The sequence below is a fragment of the Apodemus sylvaticus genome, chromosome 22 (genome assembly GCF_947179515.1).
Source record: "Apodemus sylvaticus chromosome 22, mApoSyl1.1, whole genome shotgun sequence".
NCBI lineage: Eukaryota > Metazoa > Chordata > Mammalia > Rodentia > Muridae > Apodemus > Apodemus sylvaticus.
This window is the reverse complement of record NC_067493.1, coordinates 59,079,124-59,094,226: the sequence shown is the minus strand read 5'-3', so window position 1 is coordinate 59,094,226 and position 15,103 is coordinate 59,079,124. Positions and strand designations below refer to the sequence as shown.

General features: G+C 39.7%; 1 protein-coding gene across 3 annotated transcripts; it reads right to left on the bottom strand.

The window, feature by feature from the left end:
* Positions 1-343: 343 nt before the first annotated feature.
* On the bottom strand, positions 344-14,535 carry LOC127672970 (zinc finger protein 431-like). Of its 3 annotated transcripts, XM_052168463.1 has the most exons (5): positions 14,447-14,474; positions 14,327-14,367; positions 3,654-3,780; positions 3,401-3,461; positions 344-2,213 (listed from the first exon to the last, which is right to left on the bottom strand). In XM_052168463.1, exons 3-5 carry the CDS (start codon positions 3,685-3,687, stop codon positions 674-676), a joined length of 1,635 nt encoding a protein of 544 aa, XP_052024423.1. In that variant the 5' UTR covers positions 3,688-3,780; positions 14,327-14,367; positions 14,447-14,474; the 3' UTR covers positions 344-673. The 3 variants fall into 3 exon arrangements, with proteins under 3 accessions (XP_052024423.1, XP_052024421.1, XP_052024422.1); XM_052168461.1 differs by lacking the exon at positions 14,327-14,367 and having other exon boundaries at positions 14,447-14,535; XM_052168462.1 differs by lacking the exon at positions 14,327-14,367 and having other exon boundaries at positions 3,654-3,708; positions 14,447-14,535.
* Positions 14,536-15,103: the final 568 nt, after the last annotated feature.

The window sequence follows — 15,103 nt, the reverse complement described above, 5'->3', positions numbered from 1 at the left end:
CATTTAGTTGATCAGGTGTTTGAATTGTTATGGATCTATGCAGATTTCCAAACACAAAGACTTTACCACAGTGAGCACGTTCATAAGGTTTTCCTCCAGTCTGGGTTCTTTAGAGCATTCAGAGATAGCTGTGAAGGGCAAAGGCTGTACATTGCTTCCATTCACAGGGTTTCAATGAATTGAAATATGAATAATTTTATTATAATGAAGACGACAGAAATGTGCAAAGAATTCACCATATTCAATACATTCATAGGGTTTATTTCCAGTGTGATATATTTTATACCTTTTGTCTTAATTTGGGTTTTATTGCTATGAAAAAGTACCATGTCCAAAACAACTCTGATAAAAGACAACTTTTAATTGGTGGGTGGTATACTGATTCAGGCTATTCTCAAGATGAAAAGAACAGCAGTGTCCAAACAAACACGGTGCTGGAGGAGCCCAAAGTTCTACATCTTAATCAGAAGGCAGTCAGGAGAAGACTCTTCTGCCTTGGGTGGAGCTTGAGCACAGGATCTCAAAGCCCACCCCCACAGTAACACACTTCCTTAAAGAAGGCCACAGCTCCTAATAGTGCCACTTGCTATGGACCAAGCATATTCAAACCACCACACTTTTGAAGATCACTGCGATCTGTAAAGGTTTTACCACAGTGGTTACATTCATAGGGTTACTCTCTAGTATGTGTTCTTTTATGTACTTGGAGGTGACTTGATTGTGAATAGGCTTTACCACATTGATTACATTTGTAGGGTTTTTCTCCAGTATGAATTCCTTCACAATTTTGAAGTTGACCATGAGAGGCAAAGGATTTACTGCATTGCTTACATTCAGAGGGTTTTTCTCCAGTATGTGCTGTTTTATGTATTTGGAGCTTAGTGTTAAGTGCAAAGGTTTTACCACATTCATTACATTTGTAAGGTTTTTCTCCAGTGTGCATTCTTTCATGTCTTTTAAGAATATTCTGACCTGCAAAGGCTTTATCACACTGATTACATTCATAGGGTTTCTCTCCAGTATGTGTTCTTTTATGTACTTGGAGATAACCATGAGATGCAAAGGCTTTACCACATTGATCACATTCATAGGGTTTCTCTCCAGTATGTGTTCTTTTATGTACTTGGAGATAACCATGATGTGCAAAGGTTTTACCACACTGATCACATTCATAGGGTTTCTCTCCCGTATGTGTTCTTTTATGTACTTGGAGATAACCAGGATATGCAAAGGCTTTACCACATTGATCACATTGATAGGGTTTCTCTCCAGTATGTGTTCTTTTATGTATTTGAAGATGACCATGATATGTAAAGGCTTTACCACATTGATTACATTCATAGGGTTTCTCTCCAGTATGTGTTCTTTTATGTCTTTGAAGATGACCAGGGCATACAAACGCTTTGCCACATTCATTACATTCATAGGGTTTCTCTCCAGTATGTATTCTTTTATGTACTTGGAGATAACTATGATATGCAAAGGCTTTACCACATTGATTACATTTGTAAGTTTTCTCTCCAGTATGTGTTATTTTATGCATTTGGAGATGACTGTGTCGTGCAAAGGCTTTACCACATTGATTACATTTGTAGGGTTTCTCTCCAGTATGAATTTTTGCATGATACTGAAGTTGACCATGAGAGACAAAGGATTTACTGCATTGCTTACATTCATAGGGTTTTTCTCCAGTATGTGTTGCTTTATGCACTTGGAGATTAGTGTTAAACGCAAAGGTTTTACCACATTCATTACATTTGTAAGGTTTCTCTCCAGTGTGAATTCTTTCATGTCTTTGAAGATGACCAGGATATGCAAAGGTTTTGCCACATTGATTACATTCATAGGGTTTCTCTCCAGTATGTGTTCTTTTATGTACTTGGAGATAACCATGATATGCGAAGGCTTTACCACATTGATCACATTTGTAAGTTTTCTCTCCAGTATGTGTTATTTTATGAATTTGGAGATGACTGTGTCGTGCAAAGGCTTTACCACATTGATTACATTTGTAGGGTTTCTTTCCAGTATGTATTATATTATGCATTTGGAGACTACTGTGATGTGCAAAGAATTCACCATATTGAATACCTTCATTGGGTTTCTCTCCAGTATAAATTCTTTCATGCCTTTGAGGATAACTGTGACATGCAAAGGCTTTACCACACTGATTTTTTTCAGAGGGTTTCTCTCCAGTACGACTTCTTTCATGCCTGCAAAGATAATTGGCACATGTGAAGCGTTACCACACTCATTAAACTGATGAATCTTTTTATCCGTAGAAATTGATTTTACAATTTGGTCCAATTGTAAAGAGGAATCACATCTTAAGATTTTTATCACTTTGGTCACATTCAGGGTTTCCCCTTCATTATGGGTTGCTTTGCATTCCTGTAATGGTAAGAGTGTCACTACATGGCTCACATTTGTAGCATCCTTTTTCTCTGAGATTTTTCACAAATTGGAAGAGAAGTGGAAGAGCTCAGAGCTTTGCCACACTAAATACATTCATAAATTTTCCTATATTGTTAAATATACTACATTTGCAGACTACATTAGCAAAGTGAACCAGGACAAACAGAAAAGAATTTCCACAATCCTAGTTTTCATAAGTGTTTTCTGCAGTGTGAGTTTATGGATATATTCCCACTGAAGTTGGAAAACCAACTAATTATAAATTTGTATCACAATGAGAAAGTCTACTCAAAAGGGAACTACTACATATATTCTAATTGTTCTGGGAGAGAGAGAGGTACATTGCGTCTTTCAATATCCCTATGCTCACATAGTTTGTATCCATTGTGACACAGGATATATCTATTAATAGAAGAATAAGAAATGAAAGATTTCCACATTGCATTCACACAGTTTAAATTTTTGTTCATCAAAGACATATGGCATAGGAATTAAAGTTTCTCCTCAACGACATTCTTGACTCTCACAAACTGCCCCCTCACTTAAACTTAGCAATGTTACTATATGAGTAATAAGTTTTACTATAGAATAGTTGCTTATTAGAAACATATACTTATCACCTATCATCATATATATAATATATATGTATACATACACACATGTATGTATGTATATATATATAATGCAACATGTGAGTGGCATGAGACTAGATTGGCACTTCTACAGAGTAGCTGTATTCAATGCAGTTATGGTTCAAATGGTAATACCGGTTAAGGCATTGTTTCCTTGTCTTCTTTCTTAGAGGAATGCCTTGCAAACACAAATCAGACACCTGACTTTGAGGTACATGTGTTTGTGAGAATTTAACAATCAATACACTTAAAGAATTACTTTTTTTAAACACTGTTGCTTTTCTTTAAAACTTCCAGGACATATTAACATTTCTTCAGAGGCACATTCATATCAACTTGCACATGAAAATTACCTTCCATGTCTTCTGGAACTTTGACAATGTTCTTCAGTATTATGGTCTTCCCAACTATAGCCTAAAATATAGTACCAGAAAATGTATAAATATATTATTGGAAATTAGGCAAAATTTAAGTTACTCTCCTTAGTGAACCTGATTTATTCACCTCATTCATCCTCATTCTCAATTGAAATTACAGAAAAGTATCAGTAACAAGGAAATAGTTATTCCCTTATTTTAAAAAGTGAAAGAAAATTCACTATCTTACCTATAGCAGTAAGGTTCTTGTAGGTCTCCAGCATCACTTCTTTGTAGAGACTCTTCTGTGAAGGATTCAGTAAAAACCATTCTTCTTGAGTGAAGTTCACATCCACATCATCATAAGTCACTACATCCTAAAATAGCCCATACATGTGTACAACAGAAACCATGATACTGACATCACTGTAAGTGTATGCTTCAATGACACTATATTTATATAATTCTGGTGCTTTCCCCACTTACTCCTTGACCCAGAAGTTCTAATGTAATTACCAAGTCATCTTAGAGAGAAACTGAATAATAAGGTTCACCTCTGTCATTTCTTTGCTCTTTGAATAGGATATAACATTGCAAGAGAAATGCTGATTAACAGAGGATGGGCAAACAGTATTGAGCACACATCAGAGAAATTGTATGAACAATTAATAACTACAGAAAATGATGGGCAAGCTGAGTGTATTGCCTCATGCATGCCTTTGATCCTAGTGTTCATGAGGCAGAGTCAGGTGTAACTCATTGAGTTTGATGTCAGCCTGGTCTATCCAGGACAGCCAGAGGTACATATTAAGACCCTGTCTCCCCTGAAAAAAAGCAATCAAACAAACAAGAAAAATAGAAAGATATTGAATAAAAAAATAAAAAATAAAAAAATAAAATGACAAAAAAAGAAAAATAGAAAGAACTCAGATGTTTATACTGAAGTTCCCACAAAGAATTACACATTCACTCCAGCTCTGTATTCATCTTCTAGAATCATGAACTGCCCCCAGAGTAAACTGTAAGTGTAGTAGATCTTACTGACAAGGGATGCATCTTTAAACCGCTACAAATGGACAGATGAAAATACTGGAAATGTAAATGTTGATCCTAAATAAGCAACATAGGGCAGGAGAGATGGCTCAACAGTGATGAACTCTTGCTGGCCTTGCAGATAATTAGACTCAATCGCCACTACTCGCGTGCCAGGGCTTCACAACTATCATTATTCCAAGTTCAGAAATTCTGAAGCCATCTTCTGACTATTACGGGGAACGGGCATACATGATGTGCACATTCATGAACACAAGCAAAATACTCATATTCGTTCAAAAAATCAAAACAAACACAACCAGAAGAAAGTATGTTATACACCTGCAATGCAATGACCCAGAAAGCTCAGGCAGTAAGGCTCAGGCAGTATTACCATGAATACATGCCATCCTGAAAAATAGGATAGTCTCTCTCCCAAATTTCAAAATTCATAATGTGGATAAAGATCAACACAACAGCATATACTTGACATGTATCAAAATCTACGTTACAGGCCCATCAGCCAATAAAAACAAACAAACAAACAAGTAAACAAAGAAAAAGCTAGGCATGTTGACCCACATTTAATCTTAGCACTCTGGAGCCAGAGTCAGGTGAACCTTTAAATTTAAGGCTTGCATGTTCTACGCACCTACTTTCAGGACAGCCAGGGCTACACAGAGAACTTTGTCTTTAAAAACCAAAACCAAAACAACAAAATTAAAAATATAAAAACACCAGGCTTACAAAATAGCTTAGCACTGAATAACAATTGCTTCAACTACAGCTTATATTATTTAGGGATAGTCTATAATGGTGACGGCAAGACAACATGAGAATGAAGCTGACAATGAAGTTCAACCGCAACACAGCACACACATACACACACACACAAACCAGGAAATGGGTTAAAACTATAGACACTCAAATATCGTCCCCAATAAAGAGTCTAGAAAGTTTCCTCCTACAAAACTTCTATTGAGAGGACTGAGTTGGCCAGAGCCAGGCTGACTACATGACAGGCTACAAACTGACAGTTTGGGAGACTAGGCCCAAGTTTCTGTTTCCTAGAACTGGATAAGTCCAAACAAGTCAATTCCAGGAAAACCGCTGTCACAGGCAGTCAATCAGGAGCTTCCAGGACCTACCACAAGGCCTGAGCCAAGCCTAAACCAAGAACTGTTAGTCAGCATTGGTTAGTCAGCATTGGAAAGTAGCCCATACCCCAGAACCTTAACCAATCCCAAAGACACCCATACCCCCACCTGGAATTCCCCTGAATGGCTTTAAATTGAGCTTGCAAGGCTCATGTGTCAGTATCCATCATAGTGAATGGTAGACCCTTGCATGATAGAATTCTGCAGAACAAAATACTTTTGAATACTATTTAAGTTGGGGGTCTTCCTTCAGTGATTCTTGGACCCTAACATTATAAGCTCTCCCAATAAAAGTCACAAAGAAGAAACAAGTGTTCAAAGACATCACTCTATCTGGGAGCTTTTTGACACAATCAACTACATTCTGACCCTGGTCACTATAGGCTCATGGTCATCCATGATGAAAATGCATTTTGTTTAACTTCAATGATCCTAATACTCTGCAGCAATCCATACACTGTTCAAACATCTAAAGTCTCTTCTGACACTCTTGATTGCCACATCTTGTTAAATTGAAAGCAAATTATATCTTTCCAATAAACAAAGGCACATCATGCCCCTTCCCATTCCAATAGAGAGGAATGTGTACACAGTGAGGGAAGACTGGACCAAGGCAGGAAACCCAGCAGGACAAACACCAAATCCTGTAGTTCTACCTCAGACACAGGAGGCCTCAGTTTCAAAAGGCTTAGAGGGCCCCATCCCTGAAACTTCTCACACATCTCTCAGTTTAGTTACTTGCACTCCCTAGATGGCAGATGTCTCATAGCTTAGGTATCTCAGCATCTTGTGGTCTCAAAATGCACCTCAGGCTTCATGCTCACAGGTTCATGCAATGCACTCTCACAGTATCCTCCATCACTGGGTCTCTGACTCTGGCATAGATGGCTGGAACAGTGCTGAACTGAAATCACAGGGCAAGAATCCATGACCTTAAATTTTACATCTTTCTTATTTCCAGAACTTGGTTGCTCCTATCAAATTTGGATTCTACACTGGGATGGACTCCCCCATGCTTGGACCACAGCTGTAGCAGGTTTTATATGAAGTTCCTTCCAGGGACTAGAAATCACTTTACCTACCCCCACACCTCCATTCACTGAAGGATTAGCAGGAGGGTGTGTTTCCCTTAGGATGCCTTCTTGGGCTTTCAAGCCTCTGTCTCAGCATTTGGCTGCCATTTGAAACTACCCAGTGAGAAGAAACCAAACAAAGAAAAAGTCTTTTAGGGCCTGGATAGATGGCACAGCGGTTAAGAGCACTGACTGCTTTTCTAGAGGTCCCTAGTTCAATTCCCAGTGTACACATGGTGGCTCACAACTATCTGTAATTGGATCCAATGCCCTCTTCTGGTGTGTATGAAGAGAGCATATATACATAGAATAAATAAATAAATCTTGAAAAAAAAAAGAAAGGAAACTACCCAGTGTTGTTTTTCTCTACAAGCCACAGACTTTGCATTTATTTCTGCCCAACTTGTTGCTTTTTTTCATTATAGTCCTGAATGAGTTACAAGTAATAATCATCCAACAGATCCAATATTCTATCTAAAAACTACAGCCAATTATTTTTTTAATTCTGCCTTACTCAATTTCTCAGAGCATCAACAGAATAAGAAAGATTTGGGGTCAAATTACCACAAAAATTACCTCTAGCTAAATTTTTCATGGAGTCTATTCTCCACTGAAATCTTAGGACCTCAAATTCTGTCTACATTACTTGCAATAGTCCAATCTTCCAGATGCTACAACAACAGCTCTGAGTACAACTTTCTATGCTGTTTGCCATCTCAAGTCCTGACAGTCCCCACATTCCTCCAAAAGAGAACATTTCCATATTCTGTCCAGCAACAAAATCACTTTTTGTGTTCTTTTTTTTCCCCTAACTTGCTACTCTGATACTTGATTAAATCCTCTAGCCAAAAGCACCTCAGTAATGAGCAGGTTCGCTTGTTTGGTCCTGTCAGATCACAGTCCATCATTTTGGGAGCTCAGGATCAAAACTCAAACTCCAAAAAGGAAGGCAAAAACCACAGAGAAACATTTTTTCCTGGCTTTCCCTCTTGCTTTATCTCATGCTCAGCTAGCTCTCTTATGTAGCTCAGGCCCACTTACTTAGGGATCCTGCCATCTTCAGTGAAAGAGCCTTCCCACATCAATCATCACAATCTCTCACTGACACAGCATCCAGCCATTTTGATGAGGGTATGCCCTCAAGTGAGGCTCCCTCAGATGACTGTAGGCTCTAAAATGTTGACAACTGAAGTTACTTAGGACACACAGACAATAATATATGGGAAAGTTTTAAAAACCCAAATCAAATGTGTTAACCATATCAATCACTTAAGTAGCAAAACCCCAAAAACTGATGATTGCAACACCTGGAAAACACAGATTTGCCAAGAAATGAGAAGAGGCAAGCCTTCAGGATCAAGAAGAAGATACTAAAACGGTTTCCCAAGCTCTCAAAAACTCAAGAAACTCATAACATAGTAAAATTTCAGAAGACAAAAATAGATGAAGGTATAACATGTTCCAGAGAAACAGAAACAACAATATAATTAGATTATAATGAATAAAATCACACAATATAGATTGCACCATAAACAAAAGGAGACAGAAAGACAGACAGACATATAAGTCTTTTAAACATAAACTATAAGACTATAATAAAAAAATCAAAGAAATTGCAGGCCAACACTCATACTGTGCACTCTATTTTTCCTCTTTGCCAATAATAGAAAATGGATTAGAAGTGACAAAAAACTGGTCAATTGGGCATAGAGGCAGCCTAAGGAATGGGAAAAGATTTTTTTAATCAAATCAACAACTTATAGAGGCCTAATATACAAAATATATAAAGATCTCAAGAAACTAGACTTTCCAAATTAAAAAAATCAATTAAAAATGGAGTATATATCTAAACAGAGAATTCTCAACAGAGGAATCTCAAATAACTAAGAAAGATTTAAAGAAATTGTCACCATCTTAGCCATTAGGAAATGCAAATCAAAACTACTTTGAGAATCTATCTTGTACATGTCAGAATGGTTAAAACCAATATTACAAGTGACAGCTCATGCTGGTAAGGATGTGGAGAAAGGGAACAAGCCCCCCACTACCTGTGGGGTACAAACTAAGACAGCCACTATGGAAATCATTATTTCCTAAAAATTATGGTTCCTCAGAACACTGAGAATCTATCTCAAGATCCAACTATACTGCTCTTGGGCATCTATCCAAAAGGTGCTCCACCCTACCACAAGGACATTTGCTCAACTAGGTTCATAGCATATTTATTCATACTAGCCAGAAACTGTAAACAACCTAGAAGTACTTCAACTGAAGAATGGATAAGCAAAATATGAAGTACATTTTCACAATGGAGTATCGATAGTGACAACTCAGCTATTTTCTTTTTTAAAATGACATCATGCCGGGCAATGGTGGCACATGCCTGTAATCCCAGCACTTGGGAGGCAGAGGCACGCGAATCTCTGAGTTTGTGGCCAGCCTGGCCTACAGAGTGAGTTCCAGGACAGCCAGGGCTACACAGAGAAACTCTGTCTCAAAACAAAACAAAACACAACAAAATAGAATAAAATGACATCATGAATTTATAGGCAAGTGAATACAACTACAAAAATAAAATAAAATCGCCCTAAGTGAGGTAACCCGCACCCAGAATGACAAACATGGCATGCATTCACTTATAAGTGAATATTACCTATTAGGTAAATAAGAATCAAGCTGTACTACACAAACACAGAGAGGCTAGGTAAAGAAGTGGGCTATAGGGAGGGGAAACACAAATCTCCTAAAGGGGTAATAGAGTAGTTTCTGTGAGTAGACTGGGGTTTGATGGGAACAGGAATGGAAGGGATCAGTTGGGGGGATGCAGGGGTAAAGTACAATGCAGGGAGAAACAGCTGGAATTAGGGGTCATTTGGGGATTAGTGTAAAAACCCAGTACAATAGCAACTTCCTGGATGCTGTAGGGTGACCCTAATGAGAACTTAAGTAATGGACGATAATGAGTCTGAGGTGACCATCCTTGCTACAGAAAGCTTGATATTTCATTTCTTTTCTCCACTTGATGTTATAAAAGAACACTAGAAAAACCCTTTGAAGGAGATTGCTTCAGCTAGATTCTGTGCTTTCTGCCCTTTATTTTCTGTTGCTACCTGAAGTGTAGGCAAAATGCCTGTAGCTCTCACATCATCTGACAATAGGAGTGCACTAAAGATTAAAATCAGATGGGAGAAAGAAATGGGTTGACACTGCTTAAGCTGTAATTACATGCTGTTTTATGACCAATACAGCACTGACTATGAGAGTCTTTACAAGTGCTTAATCCTTTAACCATTGCTACTGTCTTCGTTCCTTTAGGACAATGTCCCCTTGAGGCATCCAACTTGTCCTCAACAAATGAGGATTGAGGCCATTCTCATATTTAGGCTACCATGAATACAACTGCAATGAACATGAGAATTCAGATGCTTCTCCATGCTAATTTCTAGTGCACCGTAAATAGACTGAGAAGATTGCTGGGACCCATGGCAATTCTGTCATTTTTATGAGAACTTGGCAGAATGGGGTCGCATGGGTGTAGGTATTATGTCCAAATGTATCAGAATACATATATTAAGTATTTTATATCAGTTATAACACAACATGGTCTAATTTTAGTTGATATCTATGGGAAATCCCAACCTACTTCTATCAGAGTTTATTGCTAATACACAATCGTGTGTCACATATATATTCATTGTTCAATTCTGGACAATGTTTTATTTTCAAGCTTTTTGTTTTCTCAGTTAAATCACACTTAGTGAGATATCATTTATATGATCCTAACAATGTATTCTGAGTCACTAAAGTCTATACTAAAGTCCTCTTTCTATGGCTTTGTACATTATTACATACCGGTTTCAGTTTCGCACACTTACTGTAGTTTGCTAAATGAACGATTATGTAGAATATCTTTTACACATTTATACAACTGTAAACAACACCATGAAATTGGTAGTGTTGTTTACAGGTCCACAGCATTAATACAATACTGTTTGACCTTGACCCCCTTGATCTGTTACTTACTGAGACCTGTAAAGTGACACACACAGCTACAGCCAAAGGCTGTCTCAACCCTCTAAGCTGGTTCAACTATGTCAACAAAGATTGTGCATTTCTCCATAGGACAGTCCCTTAATTGGAATTCAATATTCATTGGCTCAACACAACCTCCCCAAATTGTACACCCACCAATCTGATCTGCTTTCATTAACATCCAGAAATTAATACATGCTGCGAAATTACAAAATCACCACCCTGCCTGAATCAGGTCCTTCATAATGGTGAGTCTGGCAGCTGACTCCTTTAAACTTTAGTCTGTGATCTAGCTATTGTCTGCCCTGTTTCACCCTGCAGTGCACACAGTAAACTATTGCTCCTGTTCTGATCTGAAGGCAGAAGCCATGCTCCATGTGCAAATTTTCCTCTTGTTGCTGCAATGGAGACATAATTACATGACTCAAATGAGTAATTTTAAAACTGTTATGATATATCCCTTTTATTTAAGGACTTAGAAAGTTTAATCAAGAGGAAAGCAAGGTAATCGCCTTGGGGAGCAAGAGATTGGTATCAAGTTGACCCGAGTCAACTATTTTTTCTGAAAAGCTGAAGATGCAGCTGTTATAGAATTAATATGCCTTCCCAGGGAGAAACATTCCACACACAAGTAAAAGATTAATTTTTTAAAATCTCTAATAATATCTTGTATCCAGTTCTAGTTTATAGTGACAGATTTGAGAATTCTGGAATTTTTTAGCTTTGTTTTTGTTTTTTGTTTTATGTTTTTTTTTCCAAGACAGGGTTTCTCTGTGTAGCCCTAGCTGTCCTGGAACTCTGTAGACCAGGCTGGCCTCGAACTCAGAAATCTGCCTGCCTCTGCCTCCCAAGTGCTGGGATTAAAGGCATGTACCACCACTGCCCGGCTGAGAATTCTGTAATTTTTATTTCTTTAAAAACCATATATAAGAATGTGCTTTTATTTTAATCCCAGGTGTGGGGATGTGAGGCTGCTTCTGACTGCCTGCAGCCATTGATCATGGTTTGCCTCATCCTCTGGCAGAAGCATGGTTTTGCCAGTTACAGACTTCTTTGTTGATGGGACTTCTGGAATTCTGGGAACTTTTTGGAGGATACATAAATTCAAGGACCCCGAGAGGGAAGGTGGAGGGTTGTTGTTTTTTTAGGAAAGTTGGTTGTGGTTTGTTAGTCACTGTGGTCAAAGAAGAAACAAAAGGAAATGTCTGGAGCGTTTGTCTGTTTCTAAAATCGGAGTAAAATTTTACCCCTGCTTCTCTGAAGCAGAGAGAGAGGGAGAGAGAAGGGAAGAGAGAGGAGGCTGGGGGTGGGTCTGCCTGCCAGGCAGAGTCAAGGTGGTTCAGTGTCTGTTGGCGATTTCCCAGCCTGCTGAGCCACAGACCGATAAGAGATGGTGCACCTGGAGCTCAAGGTGAGGGGCTGAAAATTCTATTGATCTTGGTGGAAGAAACAGGGAGACACCTCTGGATAAGAACAGATGTCCTGTGTATACTTCAACAAATTGTGTTTCTGTTAACTTTGGTTTTTAAAAAAACCAAATCCAAAACAACAACAACAACAAAAAACTATGAAAAATAAACTCGAGGCTGCTGGCTGCTGCTGGCTGCTGCTGCATTATAACCAGCAGTCCTCCCAAATCTACCTCTTGGCTTCGCATCATGGTTTTTTTTCGAGACAGGGTTTCTCTGTGTAGCCCTGGCTATCCTGGAACTCACTCTGTAGACCAGGCTGGCCTTGAACTCAGAAATCCACCTGCCTCTGCCTCCCAAGTGCTGGGATTAAAGACGTGTGTCCTTAATCCCACTGCCCTGCTGGCTTTGCATCTTCTTTCTGCCCTTCCTATTGTTCATCCTTGCTTCCCCTCAGACACTGTTCAACGAGTGCTTGTAGATGGAGTCCAAGGAAAGAAATTAGGTTCAAGGATCTCTTTCTCCTTTGTCCTTGTTTTCCTCCTATCTGGTGTTAGGGGGTGAAACTGTGTAGCACAAGGGGGCAGGGATTAAGGGTGGAGAAAAAGAAGAAACCACAAAGTAGCAAAAACCAACTACACTGGTTAATGCTCATGTATGCTGTCACCCTTAAGTCTCTCTTAGGTTCAGGTTCCAAGTTTTGTTTTGAACAATTTAAATATGGACTGGAGACTGCATGTCTAGCCACTTAGACACATGGGAAATTTTACACAGCAAGAGGAAGGTCCCAGACAATGAAAAACATAGAAGAAGGCAGAAAGTAGAAAGCTGGGGTGGGGAGGTCTTGCACAAGCTATGTCTTATGCTAAGTAAACTTCTTAAGAATATCATCGGGCTGGAGAGATGGCTCAAAGATTAAGAGCACTGACTGCTCTTCCAAAGATTCTGAGTTCAATTCATAGCAACCACATGGTGGCTCACAATCATCTGTAATGAAATCTGAGGCCCTCTTCTGGTGTGTCTGAATACAGCTATCGTGTACAAATGTATATTAAATAAATATTTTTTTTAAAAAAGAATACCCTACTTACAAGGTGGACAAGGAAGGAAATAGGAGACTTCTATGAAGTCAGCAGAAGCATCATACAATTGGACACACTGAAGTCTAATCAAACAGTGTCGCATAAAGGGGACTCAGTGTATCTCAAAACATTACTGACCAAGCCTCTAGTGACCTTGGAACTGAAAACCACAGCCCCATATGGTAGGAAGAGTTGTGTTCTCAGAATGTGGTACAACACCTCCCAAAGGCCCTGGCCCAAGACCTTTACCAGCTCTCCCAGGCATATTCCAGGTTTTAGAGAAGGAGATCTGTTTTTATCTACCTTAGGGAAACCTCCCAAGGCCTAGGCCTTAGACTGCTACTGGCTCTGCCAAATATGTTCCTGAGTTTCAGAAGGAGTTATGTCATTCATACATGTGGACCTCAGGGAAAGAAAGCCTCGGGTCAGCACTCTACACAACAGTGGTTTTTTAACTTTTCAAATGGTTGTCACCAGGTGTTATCTTGCCCATGTGGCAAAACTAAGCTTTTCTCAAGAAAAAAACTGAACCTTTATGGCACAGGAGGCCTTACTGTTGATTGTGATCCTGTAATGCCCCATTGAGCAACTTGTTAGAAGCCTGCCCTTTGATATGGAGACTTGGTGGCGGTTGTAAATCAAGTTTGTTTCCTTTATTATGGTTTGGATCCATATTTCTGGACAATCCTGGTGAACAAACATGTGTATCCTAGTACTCTAATCTCTAACAGGCCCACAGATAAGTAGGCAAACTACTTACCTGTGGGTGTTTTACAGGCTAAATTCTACTTGGTGTGCCTTACTATCTTCTATGTTTTAGTAAATTCTTTACTTCAAACATTCTACTCTTTTACATCACAGCTTGATATTGGATTGCTACCCAGCACGAGATGCCTTTTACAACCTCCACAAAATTAACTCCAAATGGATCGTACACCTTAAGTTAAATACTAAGAATAGGACTTGTAGAAACTAGGGCTCTCTGATTTTGGCATCATGCCACGGATTTTCTACACACAAGTCATTCTTCCAAATGATCTGCGCAGATGCAGCCCCCTATAGTTAAATTAGTTATTCAGAGGGTGAGTCCAGCAAGTGGCTAGGACCACAAGGGACCTCATAGGTGGCCGCATCTGACCTCACAGGTGGTTGCATCTGGCTGCGGGTTCCCTCCGTGCCCTGGGAAAAAAACACCACATCAGCTCCCACTGCCCAGCTCCCGGCTCCTCCCGGTTGTTGGCAGTGACCCTGTGCTCACCATGCCGCAACTTCAGAGCTTGCTTGAGCGTGCTTCACCGCATCCAGCGGCAGGACAGAAGACCATTCAAGCCTGTTCAGCTGCTAAAATGAGCCTGCCGCAAAGCACGCAAAAGAACCCGCCTCCTCTTCTGACTGGCACGCCTGAAGGCTTTGATTGGCCAGTGAGTCTTGAGTGACACGAGCACCTCCCTCAGGGTTAAAGAGTGAGGAAGAGACACTGTAGAGAGGTTCTCAGCCCAGGCTTCCAGTCCAGGACCAGACCTTTTCCAGATCTGCAGAGATTTACATTTCAGTAGCACTTGTGCCTGTCCTCCAATATTCTTCCCATTTTTCTCCCCACCCAGCCCCAGAGAGGACAACCACCCACCACTCCACTTACCACTGCTCAGCCGCCTGCTCCTCCCTTTTGTGTGCAGTGACCCTGTACTCACAAGGTCCTGACTTCAGTTTGAGCTCCCCTCACAGCACTCAGTAGGTTCTTTCCCTTCTTACTCCAGAATCAAGGTAGGTAGCTTGCATAGCCCATTACTCAACTTGCAGTGGAGTTTTCAATCTGTTCCACAAGTGGAAGGGTGCCCAGGACATTAACAATTAAAGAGGTGTGTGTGTGTGTGTGTGTGTGTGTGTGTGTGTGTGTGTGTGTGTGTGTGTGTGT

What these genes read in the sequence shown, in the direction of transcription:
- LOC127672970 (XM_052168461.1), bottom strand. An exon ending in CAAGAACCTTACTGCTATAG is followed by an intron (nt 3,462 to 3,653) that starts GTAAGATAGTGA and finishes ACTATATTTTAG; the next exon opens with GCTATAGTTGGGAAGACCAT. An exon ending in AGTTCCAGAAGACATGGAAG is followed by an intron (nt 2,214 to 3,400) that starts GTAATTTTCATG and finishes TTATCTTTGCAG; the next exon opens with GCATGAAAGAAGTCGTACTG.